General features: G+C 46.2%; 2 protein-coding genes and 1 long non-coding RNA gene across 5 annotated transcripts in view; 1 reads left to right on the top strand and 2 right to left on the bottom strand.

Annotated features, from left to right (window-relative positions):
* Positions 1 to 2,895, bottom strand: part of LOC310839879 (inactive dipeptidyl peptidase 10-like) — a 52,210-nt gene extending 49,315 nt beyond the window's left edge. The window contains exons 1-3 of the mRNA XM_083728836.1: positions 2,874 to 2,895; positions 2,555 to 2,701; positions 1,401 to 1,613 (exon numbers count right to left, since the gene is read on the bottom strand). Coding sequence (XP_083584962.1) covers positions 1,401 to 1,613; positions 2,555 to 2,563 — 222 coding nt within the window. The 5' untranslated portion in view covers positions 2,564 to 2,701; positions 2,874 to 2,895. The remainder of the gene's footprint in view (positions 1 to 1,400; positions 1,614 to 2,554; positions 2,702 to 2,873) is intronic.
* A 912-nt stretch (positions 2,896 to 3,807) lies between these two features.
* The window catches only part of LOC310839997, a 40,995-nt gene continuing 27,615 nt past the window's right edge, over positions 3,808 to 17,187 (top strand). Inside the window, exon 1 of the long non-coding RNA XR_014561736.1 lies at positions 3,808 to 3,846. This is a non-coding gene — a long non-coding RNA (uncharacterized lncRNA). The remainder of the gene's footprint in view (positions 3,847 to 17,187) is intronic.
* Positions 4,477 to 17,187, bottom strand: part of PAN2 (poly(A) specific ribonuclease subunit PAN2) — a 38,421-nt gene continuing 25,710 nt past the window's right edge. For all 3 annotated transcript variants that reach the window (XM_083728826.1, XM_083728827.1, XM_083728828.1), the window contains exons 17-26: positions 16,935 to 17,076; positions 15,802 to 15,939; positions 15,372 to 15,431; positions 14,603 to 14,693; positions 12,203 to 12,360; positions 11,298 to 11,441; positions 10,205 to 10,384; positions 9,485 to 9,578; positions 8,515 to 8,712; positions 4,477 to 5,913 (exon numbers count right to left, since the gene is read on the bottom strand). In XM_083728826.1, coding sequence (XP_083584952.1) covers positions 5,879 to 5,913; positions 8,515 to 8,712; positions 9,485 to 9,578; positions 10,205 to 10,384; positions 11,298 to 11,441; positions 12,203 to 12,360; positions 14,603 to 14,693; positions 15,372 to 15,431; positions 15,802 to 15,939; positions 16,935 to 17,076 — 1,240 coding nt within the window. In that variant the 3' untranslated portion in view covers positions 4,477 to 5,878. The remainder of the gene's footprint in view (positions 5,914 to 8,514; positions 8,713 to 9,484; positions 9,579 to 10,204; positions 10,385 to 11,297; positions 11,442 to 12,202; positions 12,361 to 14,602; positions 14,694 to 15,371; positions 15,432 to 15,801; positions 15,940 to 16,934; positions 17,077 to 17,187) is intronic.

Raw genomic sequence — 17,187 nt, 5'->3', positions numbered from 1 at the left:
ACACTTCCGGGTCACGTGGCCAGCGTGACATCGCTGCTCTGGCGAGCCAGAGCCGCACACGGAAACGCCGTTTACCTTCCCGCTGGTAAGCGGCCCCTATTTATCTACTTGCACCCGGAGGTGCTTTCAAACTGCTAGGTTGGCAGGCGCTGGGACCGAGCAGCGGGAGCGCACCCCGCCGCAGGGATTCGAACCGCCAACCTTTCGATCGGCAAGTCCTAGGCACTGAGGCTTTAACCCACAGCGCCACCTGCGTCCCTCTGTGCTATATAACCTGGGCTAATTCTCCACCTTTTCCCACTGTTAATTGACAGCCTTGTGTGCATGAAATTACTCTTCAGTCACCCTACCTGGGAAAGCTGCCCCTACATCTAGTAAAATCACACACCATGGTAAGAGTTGTGCAAAACCTCTCTCTCCCCATTTTCCTAATTTATAGCCTGTTGAGAAGTTTGTTGTTGATTTAAAGGTGGGAAAGCGTTCAAAAACATAAGACACGTCCTGCAGTCTGATGCAGTGTAGTCCAGGATTCTTAGTCTCATAACTTCATTCTGCAGACCGTATAATCACCTCAGAACTGCTCAAGTATTCCGCACTAGAAAGCATCCTAAGTCCCCCCCTCTCCTGAAGCCAAGAGAGAACAGCTGCCCCTTATCTAGAATTCTCAGTGTTAAATGTACCCCTTTAAATGATGCCTTGAACAGAAAAAAGGATGGGGGGGGGGGAAGGGAGATACCTGTTTAGATGAGTGAGGGAAACGCCGGCAATTCTTTGGAGCATATACAGTAACAGGTCTCATAATACCAAACAGATGAAACATTAGACATCCATTCAGTTTTTAATTTGCTTTGGCTACTGCCCAACCATAGCAGTATCACACATTGTGAACTGCAATATCGAATCACCTTGATACAGCCAGGACAAACGTTTTGGAATGCTTAAAAAAAATATAAATATCAAATAAACTCCGCAATAATGGATGTTTTTAGTCAGGCACTTCACTTCTTCTCCACCCCACCCCCTGCCAAAGTGCGTAGGAGATTTTTAGCGGCTGCAAAAGCCTCATATTGAAGGAGAAAGCACGTCTGACCCACTATGCAAAACTAATGTTAACAATTTGGATCTAACCCGCAAAGTGCAATGTGCAAAACAGCACATGTGATGAAATCAGCTTTCAACTAAATTAGGCCCATGGGTTTTGGCGTTTTCTACCAAAAATATACTTTCCCAAGTTTCAATATTGGGGCGAACCAGAGTGCGAAAGAAGCCCTAAGTCTGTCTAATCCATCTCTCTCTTTCTTTCTCTCTCTCTCTCACTCTCTCTCTCTCTCTCTCTTTCACACACACACACACACAGTTTCAGGGCAAACTGACTAGCTGAACCTACAGGCAGAACTCACCAGAGCGGTTGTCATGTTTTGATGGGTAGCAATCATGCTGAGGGTTTTTACTGGAGAGAACTCCCACCGCACAAGGAATGTATATTCTCCCCTCTCTTCGTCCCTCTGGAGATCCGTCAGGTCCTCTTGCTCTTCAGAAGTGGCAGCCAGCGTCACTAGGCCATTTCTTGCAGAAACCCCCCCCTTGGCGAACACTTGATATACTGACCTGAGCTGGAGAAGGAGGGGATCAATCAAGATGACAGACCGCAATCTGGGCTCCCTCAGCAAAAAGAAAAGAAATAAAGGGGGGGAAATCCTGCCAATGGCTTGGCAGGGAGCATGGCCAATTAAGGAGGATGGAAGGGAGAAAGAAAAAGGGAATGTTCAGGCTGGAACCTAGAAGGTACGTTAACTGTTTAGGATACAGGGTTGGGGAGAGCTAAATGATTACAGAGGGATCCCAAGTTGGGGGCATCAGATCCCCAAATTTTCAAAGGGCTCGAAAGCCCTGAAAAAGTCACCAGATCCAAGAACTTACTCAACGCAGGGAAGCTCTGTCAAATAGCTATGCTATTTTAGGCTGCATCAACAGAAGTACAGAGTCCAGATCAAGGGAAATAATAGTACCATTCTATTGTGTTCTGGTCAGACCGCTCCTGGAATATAGTTGTACCTCGGGTTAAGTACTTAATTCGTTCCGGAGGTCCGTTCTTAACCTGAAACTGTTCTTAACCTGAAGCACCACTTTAACTAATGGGGCCTCCTGCTGCCGCCACGCCACCAGAGCACAATTTCTGTTCTTATCCTGAAGCAAAGTTCTTAACCTGAAGCAATATTTCTGGGTTAGTGGAGTCTGAAACCTGAAGTGTATGTAGCCTGAAGCGTATCTAATCCGAGGTACCACTGTACTGTGACCACTTCTGGGCACCATAGTTTAAGAAGGCAGTGTCATAGATTATAACATATTCTCACGATTTCCACCTAAGTTTGTAATGGAGTTTGAAGTGGGCCACAATATTGAAAGCTGTCACCTACCCTTAACAATGGTACTTGCAAGTCCACTCCTTAGCAATTTCTCCATAAAAAATCAATTTCTCTCCAATGCAAACCTATGCATAACCGCAGCCAATAGAACTAAATGGACCCCTTTACTTAATTTTGTTTCAACTCACCTTCTTCATACAGATGATCTAAAGGCCATCCATAATGCCATTATATCACCTACTTCCGCAATTATTACTTGTAAACGGAAGCTCAGGAGTGACTGACGGGTTCAAGGGCCTATGGTATGGTTTTGTCTGGTTTCTTTGCAATTTCCACTTACCGTATTTTTCGCTCTATAACACGCACCCGACCATAACACGCACATAGTTTTTAGAGGAGGAAAATCCCATAGGCATGCCACCCGTAGGCATTTACTCCATAACACACACAGACATTTCCCCTTACTTTCTAGGAGAAAAAAAGTGAGTGTTATGGTGCAAAAAATACGGCATATTCCACTCAGGATGTAAACGTTGCTCTAGATTCAACAAAGCAGTAAGTATTCAAAAATATAAGCATGCAAGAGAAGAATGGAGCACCAAGTTTTAAAATTCAAGAGCATCAAACAGCTGGGCAGCCAGCAACATACCTTGACCTGAGGTCAGCCCACAAAAGTGAGGCCTGGTGTAATAGCTGCCTATGGGATCGGCTCACTGTCAGCTCATTTTAAGTACATTCTGAAGCTAACCGCTCCAAATTCAACAATTGTTGTTTAGTCGCTTAGTCGTGTCCGACTCTTCGTGACCCCCTGGACCAGAGCACGCCAGGCACTTCTGTCTTCCACTGCCTCCCGCAGTTTGGTCAAACTCATGTTCATAGCTTCGAGAACACTGTCCAAACATCTCATCCTCTGTCATCCCCTTCTCCTTGTGCCCTCAATCTTTCCCAACATCGGGGTCTTTTCCAGGGAGTCTTCTCTTCTCATGAGGTGGCCAAAGTATTGGAGCCTCAGCTTCACGATCTGTCCTTCCAGTGAGCACTCAGGGCTGATTTCCTTCAGAATGGAGAGGTTTGATCTGCTTGCAGACCATGGGACTCTCGAGTCTCCTCCAGCACCATAATTCAAAAGCATCAATCCTTCGGCGATCAGCCTTCTTTATGGTCCAGCTCTCACTTCTGTACATCACTAATGGGAAAACCATAGCTTTAGCTATACGGACCTTTGTTGGCAAGGTGATGTCTCTGCTTTTTAAGATGCTGTCTAGGTTTGTCATTGCTTTTCTCCCAAGAAGCAGGTGTGACTGCTGTCACCATCTGCAGTGATCATGGAGCCCAAGAAAATAAAATCTCTCACTGCCTCCATTTCTTCCCCTTCTATTTTTTTCAGGAGGTGATGGGACCAGTGGCCATGAGCTTCATTTTTTTTGATGTTGAGCTTCAGACCATATTTTGCGCTCTCCTCTTTCACCCTCATTAAAAGGTTCTTTAATTCCTCCTCACTTTCTGCCATCAAGGTTGTGTCATCTGCATATCTGAGGCTGTTGATATTTCTTCCGGCAATCTTAATTGCGGCTGGGATTCATCCAATTCAACAATAGGAAAATAAACTCTGTGATCTATGCAAATCTTTAGATGAAATACGGCAGGCAGCATTTTCCTTGGATTGGGCACTATCCCTCATGAGAAAAGTCTCCCCCCCCCAAAAAAAAATAAGTATTTTCAATGATTTTTCTTTCCTTTGGTCTCTTGACCAATCAAACCTGAATATTGGGATTTGGTGCCACTGACAGATTTGTTACTGGCCAATGGGATCCTGGCATCCTGGCGTGTTGCTAATCCATAAAAACAAATTAGGCAGCAGAGAAATTGCTGTCAAGACAGATATTCCTTAAGGTTGTCACTTAACTGGGCACTTATCTGTCTGGAAGAAGTGCATTATGATTGAGAGGACAATGGGTGTGTGAGCCAGCTCTTAGGCTCCTGCCATTTCCTGGAAGGTGACTCATGAGGAGCCTGCTGTCATGGAAAAATGCAGGGCGAGTGTTCAATGAACAGGTAAGTGCAGGCCTCGCAATGTAACCCCATCCCTTAGAAGCATCAGTCACAAGAAAAAGCAAGTCATTTTATTAAAAGTGGCGACTGTCAGCCTTAGGACCACATTTCATTGAGGGTAACATTCAGGGGAGGGTGCAAAAAGAGGGTGGAGTTGAAATTATATAATATCCCATTCACAGCTATCCACTCATACTGAGGAGGGAGGTAAAAATATCCGGCCCACTGGCTAGAAAAAGTTTCCCACCCAAAACCAACACTCTTAATTTCTCTAGCTGCTCTGCTTTTGATATCTCATTGCTCATGAGCTCTTCTCTTAGGGGCAAGTGCACATCCTAAACCATGATTGGCTCCATAGCATCCCATACAGAAATGTAAGGCCTGCCTTTTTCACAGATGAATCCAACTTTAGCTGCCATCTACCTTTTCGCCATTCATTTCCTCTCTACTTCAGTATCCCAATATATTCTCCTCTTTCTGTTTAATATTATGCCCTTTAAAATCATTCTCAATTCTGCCAGAAACTCTAACTCTCTCTCTCTCTCTCTCTCTCTCTCTCTCTCTCTCTCACACACACACACACACACACACACACACACACAGTGCACTCCCTGGTCATCAAGACTTACTTGAGACAAGGTTTGGGGCAAAGTTCTGAAGCTGGAAGTGTTGTACAGCCTGGCTTTGTAGATAGACATTAATGACATTATATTTACAGGGGGCTCAGGGATGACTGCAATTCAAAATGAAAAAAAAGAAGGAAGCAAACTGGACAGGCAAGCAAAGGAAAGGCAGGACTACAAAGAAGTATCTGAAGCACTGGCAGTGTTTTTACAGCTTGATTACATTTCGTAGACGCCTTGACCACAATTCACGGACAAAATACAAAACGGTTTAAAAGCCACGGAAGTCCCATGGCAGTGGAGTCTAGATCTACGTTGTTTCAGGAACAGTTCTGAGCCAGAAGATAAAACGGATAATCCAGCTCAACTCCGCTAATGGCATTAAAGGACGCAGAAAGGATGGATGAGAGCAAGTCACAGATCTGGTTTCACTCACCCCTTTTATACAAAATACATGTGAGAATAGTCTGGCATTAAGTGTATGGGAGTGTGTATGTTCAGCATTCAAACCATGAGAACAGCTCTTTCAGTGTAACTGCGCCCTCATGTGGTTACCAAAGGGTACTGCTGTACACACTCTCTCGTCCCTAGTTATGTAGGATTTCTGGGATCTGCAAAGACTGGCAAGGAAAACAGGGACAGAGGCACTCTGGCAGAATTCCCTTGGCCCCTGGAAATGTGCAGAGTGCCTGCTAACTACCACAGCCTTCCCTTTCCATCCACGCATATGCATTATAATCCACGTCCTAGGAAGTCCAGGTCTCGGGGAGCAGATTCTTTGACAGTCCCCTCCTGAAGAGAGCACAGAAAGGACGGGATTTGGCGAGGTCTTGAGGATCAGAGGGACAGCACTGTTGGGAACACAGCGGCACCTGTCAGAGAAATATAAAAAGACAGCAATGTGTGAACCATGGAACGGCAGCCGGCAACCACCTAGCTCTAAACAACTTGTTGATAGGATCCATGTCCCAGCATCGTAAAGAAGACTATGGATATTGGGGAACCAAAGGTGGAAGGGTTTCCTGGAGGAAAAGTCAGAGATTTGAGGGATCCAAATCTTGAACCAATTGGCGCAATAAACCTTTCAGGAATGCTATTTGCTCTTGGTGCCTGCGCATCACTGAAATCCATACACAGTGGTACCTCGGGTTCAGTACTTAATTTGTTCCAGAGGTCCGTTCTTAACCTGAAACTGTTCTTAACCTGAAGCACCACTTTAGCTAATGGGGCCTCCTGCTGCCGTCACGCCGCTGGAGCCCGATTTCTGTTCTTATCCTGAAGCAAAGTTCTTAACCTGAAGCACTATTTCTGGCTTAGTGGAGTGTGTAACCTGAAGCATATGTAACCTGAAGCGCATGTAACCCGAGGTACCACTGTACATAAGTTGCTCCCACTTAAGTCTCCTCCGCATATCCTATCTGCAAAACTTAACAGTTTTAAAACACAGATGTGCTTTCACTTATGCAAGATTGAACGTGCTGCCGCTGGCTGTACTTGAGGGTCGTTTCCATCACATTACCGTACTTTTACGTGTATAAGACGAGCTTTTTTTTACTCTAAAAGCATGTTTTAAAACGTGGGTCATCTTATACATGGGTAGTGCGTGGGGGGAGACGAGTGATTGGTTGCAGCCGGGAGCAGGAGCTTTTCAGCAGCGATTTTGTGGGTGATTGGTGGATGTGTAAAGTGCTGCTTACGATTGCTGCTGCTGTGTTTATTCAGTGGGTGTTTGGTTGCTGCGGCAAGGGTTGCTGTGGATTGGCTGCCGCTTCTTCAACTGAGCGCGCGATTGCCGTCTGCTGTTGGTGAGCAGGCAGACGCATGTTTGCTTCGGCGACGTGAGCGGTTATCAGCGTTTGCCAGTCGGGTTAGTGATTTTTTGCATTACTCACCCCCCAAAAAAGCTCAAAAACTCTGGGCAATCCTCCCCAAAAATAGGGGTAGTCTTATACATAGGGGCATGTTATACACGGAAAAATACAGTATGTCCATGCGGAGACGGCAGTATCGAATCTGCAGCACATGTACTACTAGCTTGTTCTCTTTATAAAGATCTGCATAATGAGCTTATCGACCCTCTTCTATTATCTATACCAGGTCATTTATCTTACAGACCAACGTTACCAAGTGACAGCAAACGCAGCAAATTTTTTAACTGGGGCAATAAGAATAAGATCTACCATCTGACTAACCTGTTTAATGCCTAGAGTAAAGAAAGCCAACTCTTTCATGTGTTTTATTTCTGGTCAAGGACAGTCATTAACTCTTTCATATGTATAGATGTAAATTCTTAGAATGTATTTTGTACAGCCAACCAATCTAGCTATATTAGTATTTTATTGCATTTGATTCCTTTGCTATGGCGTGTGGGCGACGCAAATAAAGATTCTATCTATCAATCGACATAAATTGCTGGGAATTCAAACCTTAACCAAATTCTGCTCATTGCCTGTAAGGTAAAGGTAAAGGGACCCCTGACCATTAGGTCCAGTCGTGGCCGACTCTGGAGTTGCGGCGCTCATCTCGCTTTATTGGCCGAGGGAGCCGGAGTACAGCTTCCAGGTCATGTGGCCAGCATGATGAAACCACTTCTGGCGAACCAGAGCAGCGCACGGAAATGCTGTTTACCTTCCCGCCAGAGCGATACCTATTTATCTACTTGCACTTTGACGTGCTTTTGAACTGCTAGGTTGGCAGGAGCAGGGACCGACCAATGGGAGCTCACCCCGTCGCAGGGATTTGAACCACTGACCTTCTGATCGACAAGTCCTAGCTTTTGTGGTTTAACCCACAGCGTCCCATTGCCTGTAGCGGTGTGGAAAAAGGAGGTGAGGCATACAATTCTGAAGGTGCTGACCACCCAACTTTTATGTTGTGTGCATGTGTACAAAACGCAATAGGCAAGAAGGAAAATGACAGTCGCAAACACATAGATGGAAGTGGGCTCATATGTGGGCTCAGTTATCCTCAAGCACAGTCACACAGTGCTTGGTGGAAGATTGGTGGGATTATAGAGGTGGAAACCCCAAAGAAAATGCTAAAGTTTTTTATTTATGTAACAGCAGCAGCTAGGATTTTTTGTGCGCAGAAATGGAAGGAAGAAGAAGTCCCCACTAAAGCAGAATGGATAAGTAAGATAATGGACTATGCAAAATTAACAGCAAAATTAAGAAGATCTAATGATGAGTGTTTTAAGGAAGAATGGATGCCTTTTCCGGATTACTTAAGAGAAATACAATGAGCTCCCGAGCGGAATTCAAGCAATGAGCCACAGAAGTAATTAGATTATAATATTGTGGTTACGATTTGATAGATAGGGAGAAGCAGAAGGGGAGAAACAACAACTGCATGGAAAATGGGATGGGAAGTAAACAAAAATTAGAGAAAAGACGAAATTGTGGTTTGATTGCATGTGTTAAAAATGTTGAAACTTAATAAAATGTAATTGGAAAGAAAGAAAACTGGGCCCTTACTCTTGGGGCTGCTTTGGCCATCAGGTTCAGGCACCTTCCAGTCCATCTTCCTCCCTTTCTCGTACAGGCCCTTCAGCACTTTGCGGAACTCCTCGGGCTCCAAGCCCCCAGTGCTCAGCTCCACATATTTCCTGTACAGCTGGAGGGCAGTGCGTGCATCTTCAATACTGTCGTGTGTCTCCCCTTGGATCTTCAGATCTATGGGAAACAGAAAGAATCCAGCCGGTGGCTAATGTTGCCTTGCCTACTCCCACCGCAGCAGGAGAGGGGAAACACTTCTAACGGTTGCTGCTTAGGGTGAAGGATCTGCCCTTCTTCAGTCTATCAAATCTAGGAAACAGCATACAGTGGTGCCCTGCAAGATGAATGCCTCGCAAGACGGAAAACCCACTAGACGAAAGGGTTTTCCGTTTTGGAGGTGCTTCGCAAAACAAATTTCCTATGGGCTTGCTTCGCAAGACAAAAATGTCTTGTGAGTTCCTGCAGGGTTTTTTTCCTCCCCCCCCCCCTTTTCCCAAGCCGCTAATGCGCTAATCAGCTGATCCGCTAAGCCGCTAATCAGCTCATCCGCTAAGCCGCTAATCAGCTGATCTGCTAAGCCCGCTAAGCCGCTAATAGCGCTAATCCGCTAATGGGCTTGCTTCGCAAGATGAAAAAACCGTAAGACAAAGAGACTCGCGGAACAGATTCTTTTCGTCTTGCGAGGCACCACTTTACCCAACTTTCAGGCCCTGGTATTGACCCAATTCCCTCCTTGGACCCTCCCCTCCTTGGAGCTCTGTCTGTTGATGTTCTCCAGTTCGGCTCTGCGGGCTCAAATTCTCAACTCCGGCACTAGGCTGGGGGCGTCAAGGACATTTCGATCCTCTTGACACAGATGCAAAGGGAATTCCTGTGCTCGAGGGAATCCTTGGCAGCAAGGTCAGGCTGGCTGGGAGATGGATAGGCACCGAAGGAGGTCTGTACTGACCCAAAAAATACCAGGCAAGGAAGCGCAGTGAGATCATCCTCTTCCTGGGCATGTGGAACAGGTAGACGGTGTCAATCACCTGGTCCCTGGGAACCTGCAAGAACAGGCGAGGTCCAGTTATATTCTGGGAGCATATGAGTCCTGAAGGCACTCAGCTAAACAGTCCTAGACTTACAAAAAATCTAGGCAGAAGCATAACACTTGCTGCTTTTAAAAAGTTTTTTTCTGTTGGTTTTTTGAAGTTTTATTCGAGTTTGGGATTTTTACATACATTATATTATCTCCTTACAATTTTAAATTTCCCTTACAATTTTTTCCTTTCCCTCCCTCCCCCCCCCCCGCCCCATATCCATTGGAAGGGTTCAAACTATGATCCTCAGTCACAGGCATAGCGTCTTTAGTTTCCACCGGATGTCTTTTGTTTCAGTAGCTTTTATCCACTGAAGATAGGGGTTCCATCTGTTCCTTATCGTGGTGGACTTGATGGTCCCATAAAAGTTTGCCAGATGAACGGCTTATTTTGGCACAAGCATTTAGAGGCAACAATCTATTTCTGTGGTTTCTGAATCTTCCTACTGTCAAGAAAGCCTTTCTCCACTGATTTGTCTGCTAGGAAATCCCTGTGCGCCCCCTGTAGATTGTCAGCTCCTTCACATACAGAGGCCCAAACATATATACATGAGGGACATATATGTCAAGGTTCAAAACAGAGGCAGTCACCATGATGTTGATGACCCGGAAGTCTTTTTGCAATCCATGACCCACAAACTTGACCCCGACATCGATGAGGAAGCGTAGTTTCAGGTAGGTGGATTTGAGGGTGGTGAGGTGTTTGGAGGAGATTTTGGCATCCAGATCCCCCGGCTTGATTCCCGAGTACTGAGTGAGGTAATCTACCACCTAAGAAGGGGCAAAGGAAGATGGAAAGGAAGAAAACATTGCATTCAATGCCAAGGCTTCTTTTAGTTCACAGAGAACGACAGCTCATTCTGTTCGCCTGGAGTAGGGAAACATTTTTAATCTGCTGGCCATGTTCCCTTTCTGAGCAACGTCTTGGGACCACATGTCAGTGGTGGGTGGAGCAATGCGTTGAGGCAAGCAGGAGGCTTTGTCTGGCAAACACACTCAAGGAGGGTGAGGGGTATGGCCTATGGAAAGTCCCAAGGGCCAGACAGAGAGGGCTAGAGGACCACATTCAGCCCCCAGGACCCTGTGTTAAAAAAAAGGTAAAGGACCCCTGACAGTTAAGTCCAGTCACAAACGACTCTGGGGTTGCGGCGCTCATCTAGCTTTAGTGGCCGAGGGAGCCGATGTTTGTCCGCAGACAGTTTTTCTGGGTCATGTGGCCAGCATGACTAAGCCGCTTCTGGCAAAACCAGAGCAGCGCACGGAAACGCCCTTTACCTTCCTGCCAGAGCGGTACCTATTTATCTACATGCACTTTGACGTGCTTTCGAACTGCTAGGTTGGCAGGAGCAGGGACCGAGTAATGGGAGCTCACCCCATCGCAGGGATTCGAACCACCGACCTTCCGATCGGCAAGCCCTAGGCTCAGTGGTTTAGACCACAGCGCCACCCGTACCTCCCTGTGTTAACCCATCCCAAACAGCTTTCTGCATGCCCATCCCTCACCATCCAGGACTGTGAGGACAAGGACTGGACATCACAGCACAGCTACTGCCATGTGGAATGGAGATAACACTATCCTATCAAGGAAAGTTCTTGAGATGAAGAGAGCAGGGGACCAACTCTCGTAGACACCTTGACTCTCCCTACTAAGCTCTGCAAGGTTTTCGCAGAGAAAGCTGCCTACCTGTTCTTGTGTGGAAATGTAATCATCGATGAAGGGAACGCCCTCGTTGGGACCCTGCCCCCTCACACACGTAATCCTGGCCACCGACATCTGACTGGGCTTGATAGTGGATTTGGTCCCGTCACTGCGAAGCTCAGCTTCCTCCTATTGTGTATTTTCAAGGGGTGAACGAATTATGTTCTGTGTGGCCTCCTCACAAAAAAAGAGAGCACCCATTGGCCCTTTGAAGAGGCCGCTGCTCAAAGGCTCAAAGCCCTACAGACGAGAGGTTCAGGAACTACTGCAATGTGCTCTATGTGGGGCTACCTTTTAAGGTGACCCGGAAACTACAACTAATCCAGAAAGCAGCAGCTAGACTGGTGACTGGGAGTGGCCGCCGAGACCATATAACACCGGTCTTGAAAGACCTACATTGGCTCCCAGTACGTTTCCGAGCACAATTCAAAGTGTTGGTGCTGACCTTTAAAGCCCTAAACGGCCTCGGTCCAGTATACCTGAAGGAGCGTCTCCACCCCCATCGTTCTGCCCGGACACTGAGGTCCAGCACCGAGGGCCTTCTGGCGGTTCCCTCACTGCGAGAAGCCAAGTTACAGGGAACCAGGTAGAGGGCCTTCTCGGTAGTGGCACCCTTCCTGTGGAACGCCCTCCCACCAGATGTCAAAGAGAAAAACAACTACCAAACTTTTAGAAGACATCTGAAGGCAGCCCTGTTTAGGGAAGTTTTTAATGTTTGATGTATTACAGCATTTTAATATTTTTTTTGGAAGCCGCCCAGAGTGGCTGGGGAAGCCCAGCCAGATGGGGAGGGTATAAATAATAAATTATTATTATTATTATTATTATTATTATTATTATTCCAGTCCTTCCAACTGACCTCCCCCCTCTCCCCGCAACGCAATTCCTACCTCGTTGAGGGTGACAAATTCAGCATCCAGCCCCACCAGGTCCCCCACCTGGGGCATCTCATTCAGCATGAGCGGGATGAAAGTGGCGTGACACTTGCGCTGCTTACGGGCGAGCGAGGCCTCGGCGAGCAGCACACTGGCTTCGATAGGGTTCTTAACTGAAAGAGGGAAAGAAAATCTGAGATCAGCTGTTGTGCTCAGTTCCAGGGTGCCTTTTGAGATGGCAGTCTGAATGAAGAAAGCAGCTCAGGGGAGTCCCACAGGAGGCCTCGTAGGTACAAGCTTCTAATATACAGTGGTACCTCAGGTTACATACGCTTCAGGTTACATACACTTCAGGTTACAGACTCTGCTAACCCAGAAATAGTGCTTCAGGTTAAGAACTTTGCTTCAGGATGAGAACAGAAATCGGGCTCCGGCAGCGCGGCAGCAGCAGGAGGCCCCATTAGCTAAAGTGGTGCTTCAGGTAAAGAACAGTTTCAGGTTAAATACGGACCTCCGGAACGAATTAAGTACTTAACCTGAGGTACCACTCTACAGTTACAGTCATACCTTGGGTTACAGACGCTTCAGGTTGTGCGTTTTCGGGATACGGACACGCCGAAACCCAGAAGTACCGGAACGGGTTACTTCCGGGTTTCAGCGCTCACGCATGTGCAGAAGCACTAAATCACGCTTTGTGCATGCGCAGAGGCGCCGAATCGCAACCCACACATGCGCAGACACGGCGCTGCGGGTTGCAGACGCTGCATGTTGCGAACGTGGCTCTCGCACGGATCACGTTCGCAACCCGAGCGTCCACTGTATATCCAATTTCTCAAAAACAGTGTAATCAGCAAGAAAAAAAGGGCTGGCTTATTCAAACTTACGTGAGGAAGAGAGGGCCCAGAACAGTTGAAAGGAAAACCTGCCAATATCACAGGGCCAATTCAGCTAGAGGATTTACAGTAATGAACCACAATACTTTAAAAGTTCAGGATTTTCCTGTTAAGATCGTATCCAGAGCACAGGTGTTCCAGCACTGAAGCGGATCACATCGATCCCTTGTGACACAGGAAACATGCCAAAAGGGATCCGATGGCATGTAACCAAGCTCTGTCAAGCAGATCAAGTTTACATTCCAAATTATTCAAGATGCACGGACACTGTACAGCAGAAATGCCAAAAAACATTGGTGCCTGCGGAATAATCAGGACACTTGGGGCTGTGTAGCGAAGTGGCCTGTTTTACACAGCGGCCTGGGAGCCACACCAAGGTGCCAAAGTTTCACCCCAAAGCAGTGGTTTCTGGTCTGCATTACAAACGCAGACGATCCTTTTCATGATGTAGTGATGATCAGTCGGTTTCACTTCCTCTTGATTTCAACACAGTTCCTTGCAGAACCCACTCAGCTTTGCCCCCTTAATCTCTGTGGCATATGACTACCTCACAACAACCCATCCCTTGCGAAGGAGGGGAGAGCTATTTTGCTTAGTGTTAAAGGGATGTCTCACTGGAATTTCCTACTTGGCATCAGTATTAGGCAAAACAGGGAGGGGACAGATGTGGAGGTCAAGATATGGGGGTGCAGGGGCTGTGAGGGAGGCTGACAACACAGGGCCTGTTTCAGCCACAAAACTATTTATCAACAGGGCAGAGACAACGCTTTCCTGACTGGTCAATGAAAATTCAAAAGCAATGGCTAAATTATCATATGAATACATCAAATATGTGAATAACAGATCAGAGATGAATAACCAAGTGGTGATGTAAGACACTGACTGCACGGGGAGGGGGGGAAAACAGGCACCGTATTTTTCACTCTATAAGACGCACCACACCATAAGACACGCCTAGTTTTTGGAGGAGGAAAACAAAAAAATATTCTGAATCTCAGAAGCCAGAACAGCAAGGGGGATCGCTGCGCAGCGAAAGCAGCAATCCCTCTTGCTGTTCTGGCTTCTGGGATAGCTGCACAGCCTGCATTCACTCCATAAGACGCACACACATTTCCCCTTACTTTTTAGGAGGGAAAAGTGAGTCTTATAGAGCAAAAAATACGGTATTTCCTGAGCCACACTGTGATGCCAAGCTTGCTACTGGAAAACAGGCAGAGCTATATCTAAGGAGCTCATTTAGGTATCAGCTCTCCACCAATGTTTGGAAGCAAGGCCTGTCCGTGTTGTTTTGACCTGGTTATGTTGCTAAGCAACGCAATACCAGGACTGTCTGTCCATACTCCACCAACCATGGTTGGAAGGTGGAGCATTGGTTTAAGAACCCTAGCTGCCCAGGGAATCTGCAGCAGGCCATGGTTGAACCTGGTTCTGCTGAGCCCCCGAGTAGTATTCTCAATTTTTGTTTTGTTCCAGAGTCCAGCTCTTTCCATGTAGTCAAAGGCACACATGCACACACACTCACTGGTTAAATTGTACTTGGAGTGGAGGTTTCTCCGCACGTAATAAAGGATGGCAGGCACCTTCCAGCTCATGTCAAATTGCACGGCCTCACTCTGCAAATTCAAAAGCAAATAATAAATAAAAAAACAACAATGGGAGCATCATGCGCATTTGAGTTGTGTGTTGTTCTGGGGTTGTCTTCTTCCCTATTGTTTGTTCTTATCCATCAGAAAAATATGCAACTTCTCCATGGCAAAAAACAGGATGCATTGGCATTATTTTAATGTATTTCTTAATGTTTCTTACACTGTGTAATTTTGCGCTAGAATGGGTGCCTGAGCTAGTTGTCTTGTAAATGCAGACATTTAAGAGGTGTTTAAAACAAGCTTTTAGCCCATGTAATCGGAGAAAGAGTTTGGAAAAGTACACAGAACATCTCCAAAAAGGCTCTGGGCTTCTGTTAGGAAATCTCTTATGCTCTGCATTGGGCTGGGGAATCTGTAACCCTCCATGAATGTTGATGACTGGGGCTGATGGGAGATGGAGTTCAACTTCTGGAAGGCCACAGATTCCTGCCTGTTCCCGACAGACATTTCCCCCCTTCCCTGCAAAACCTCTAGGGCTGTTGCCTCCGCTCCACACCAAAAAAGTTCTACAAAATGTGAGGGTCAGAAAAAGCATGCAAAGTGGAGTTGATGCAAAAAAAAAAAAAAAAAAAAGCTTATTTACGTACCTGTTACTTATGTATAGAAATTGAGAGCACAGGGTATGAATCGTCTTGATCTCCTTACCTTATCCACAGGCTCAATGAGAAAGTCATTGAAAAGGTACCACTGTTGGTGTGTGACACCCTGTGCAAATGGAAGTTGCAAGATATGTGTCAATGGATTACCATTTTCAGTTACAGATAATGAATGAATCAGAGTCACACAGGTACGACTGCCTATAGCCAAGGCAGTTCTGTGACAAATATGACAACAGAAAAACAAGCGGGTTCTCCTAAGGCAGCCTTCCCCAATCTGATGCCCTCCAGATGTTTGAGTCTATAAATGTCATCAACCCTGGCCAACATGGCTGATAGTCAGGAATTATGGGAGTTGTAGTCCAAAACATCCAGAGGGACCAGCCATGGGAAGGCTGTAACACCACTGATAAGATAGAAGAATTACAGACTGGTGAATGCAAAATTCAGTGCGATGTGCTCTCTTCTGATTGGCTCACCTCCTTCCTTTGGTGGTAGGTCTCCCCCACTTTTATGTGCCCCACCAGGCTGCCCCCAGTCCGGGAGTCCAGAATGTGCACAATGGTTGCCATAAGGTCATAGACGTACGTTGACTCCTGGTCATCCAACACAGTCAGCTGCAAAGAGGAAGGAGAGTTCCTCAACTGGCTAGATTTCTTTTCAGTTATTTTAAGCAGCAAGACAAAACAAAACTGGCAAACACTGACACACTGTATGCCAGGCCTTTAAATTCTGACTCCAGGGATCCAGCCTTTCTGAAATCCTGTTGCAATGGCTGCACAAACCAGGATGACGTCCCCCAGGCTAATGGACCACCTACCTTAGGCAGATTCTCTCACAGCATTTTAAAAATTAAATTTAAAAAATTAAAATTATTTTTAAAAGGGGGGGTGGAAAGAAAAGGATTACAATCACTTCCATATTAAATATTTTTATCAAACAAGCCTGGCTGAATCTGCTCACACTGATAGACAGACACCTATTTGAGATGGGGCGGGGGGGGGAATATTTTGGAGGATGCTATTGGATCTGCATAATCCTGCTTTCCGTTCCTCCTGCAGTATGGGCCTTTCCCTTCCTATCTTACCCAGAGGGATCATTTCACCTGCTTTACAAAAGTATTCCCAACATATGAAGTGCTACCATGCCCACTTATCTCTGGGCTAAACCTAACTCCTTCACTCTTCCCTCATATGACTGAGGAGCTGAATCAAAACTTTTGAAGTCGCAAGAGGCAGAACTTCTTAACTGCAAGAGCCACTTCACAGGTTGCAGGAGCGCACAGTAAACGTGTGCCTGGGTGCTTCCTGGCATGTATTCTACTTCATATTTTCATTTACCCAGCCCTCCATTTACAATCTCTGCTGCTACATCATCTGTTAGTCAGTACCTTGAAAGATCGCATGACAATTGTACAGGAAGGGGCCAAAACTGGCTCTACATTCTTCCATCCAACAATTAAAATAATTCTGTACCAAGGTAGCAAATGCCACGGCACACCTGGAGAGACTGCCCTTAATTGTATCAAAGTGAGCACTGCACAGAATTCCTGAGAAAGCATTTAGAAACCAGGCACTATGGGGCGACTTTCTTGCCAGAAGTGATGACGTACTTCTGTGCTTTCATCCCAGTTGTAAACCTCCAGTTCCTTGTTCTTGGAAAGCTTCATCTTGATAGAATAAGGAATCCAGATGTTCTTCAGCTCTTCAATGGAGGTATAAGAATGCCCTCCCTCTGCCATTCCCAATTCGTTCCTGGAAGGCAAAAAAACACACAAACAGGAGGATTCGTACAATACAATGCAGTCTGAGCTTTTCTGCAAGTTGTTTATCATCATCAATCTTTATTACGGTCCAGAGACCCAA

This window comes from Podarcis gaigeae (assembly GCF_964106915.1).
Source record: "Podarcis gaigeae genome assembly, chromosome: 2".
NCBI classification, from domain to species: domain Eukaryota; kingdom Metazoa; phylum Chordata; class Lepidosauria; order Squamata; family Lacertidae; genus Podarcis; species Podarcis gaigeae.
Note: the sequence above shows the minus strand (reverse complement) of the source record. Positions and strands in the feature narration are given on the sequence as shown.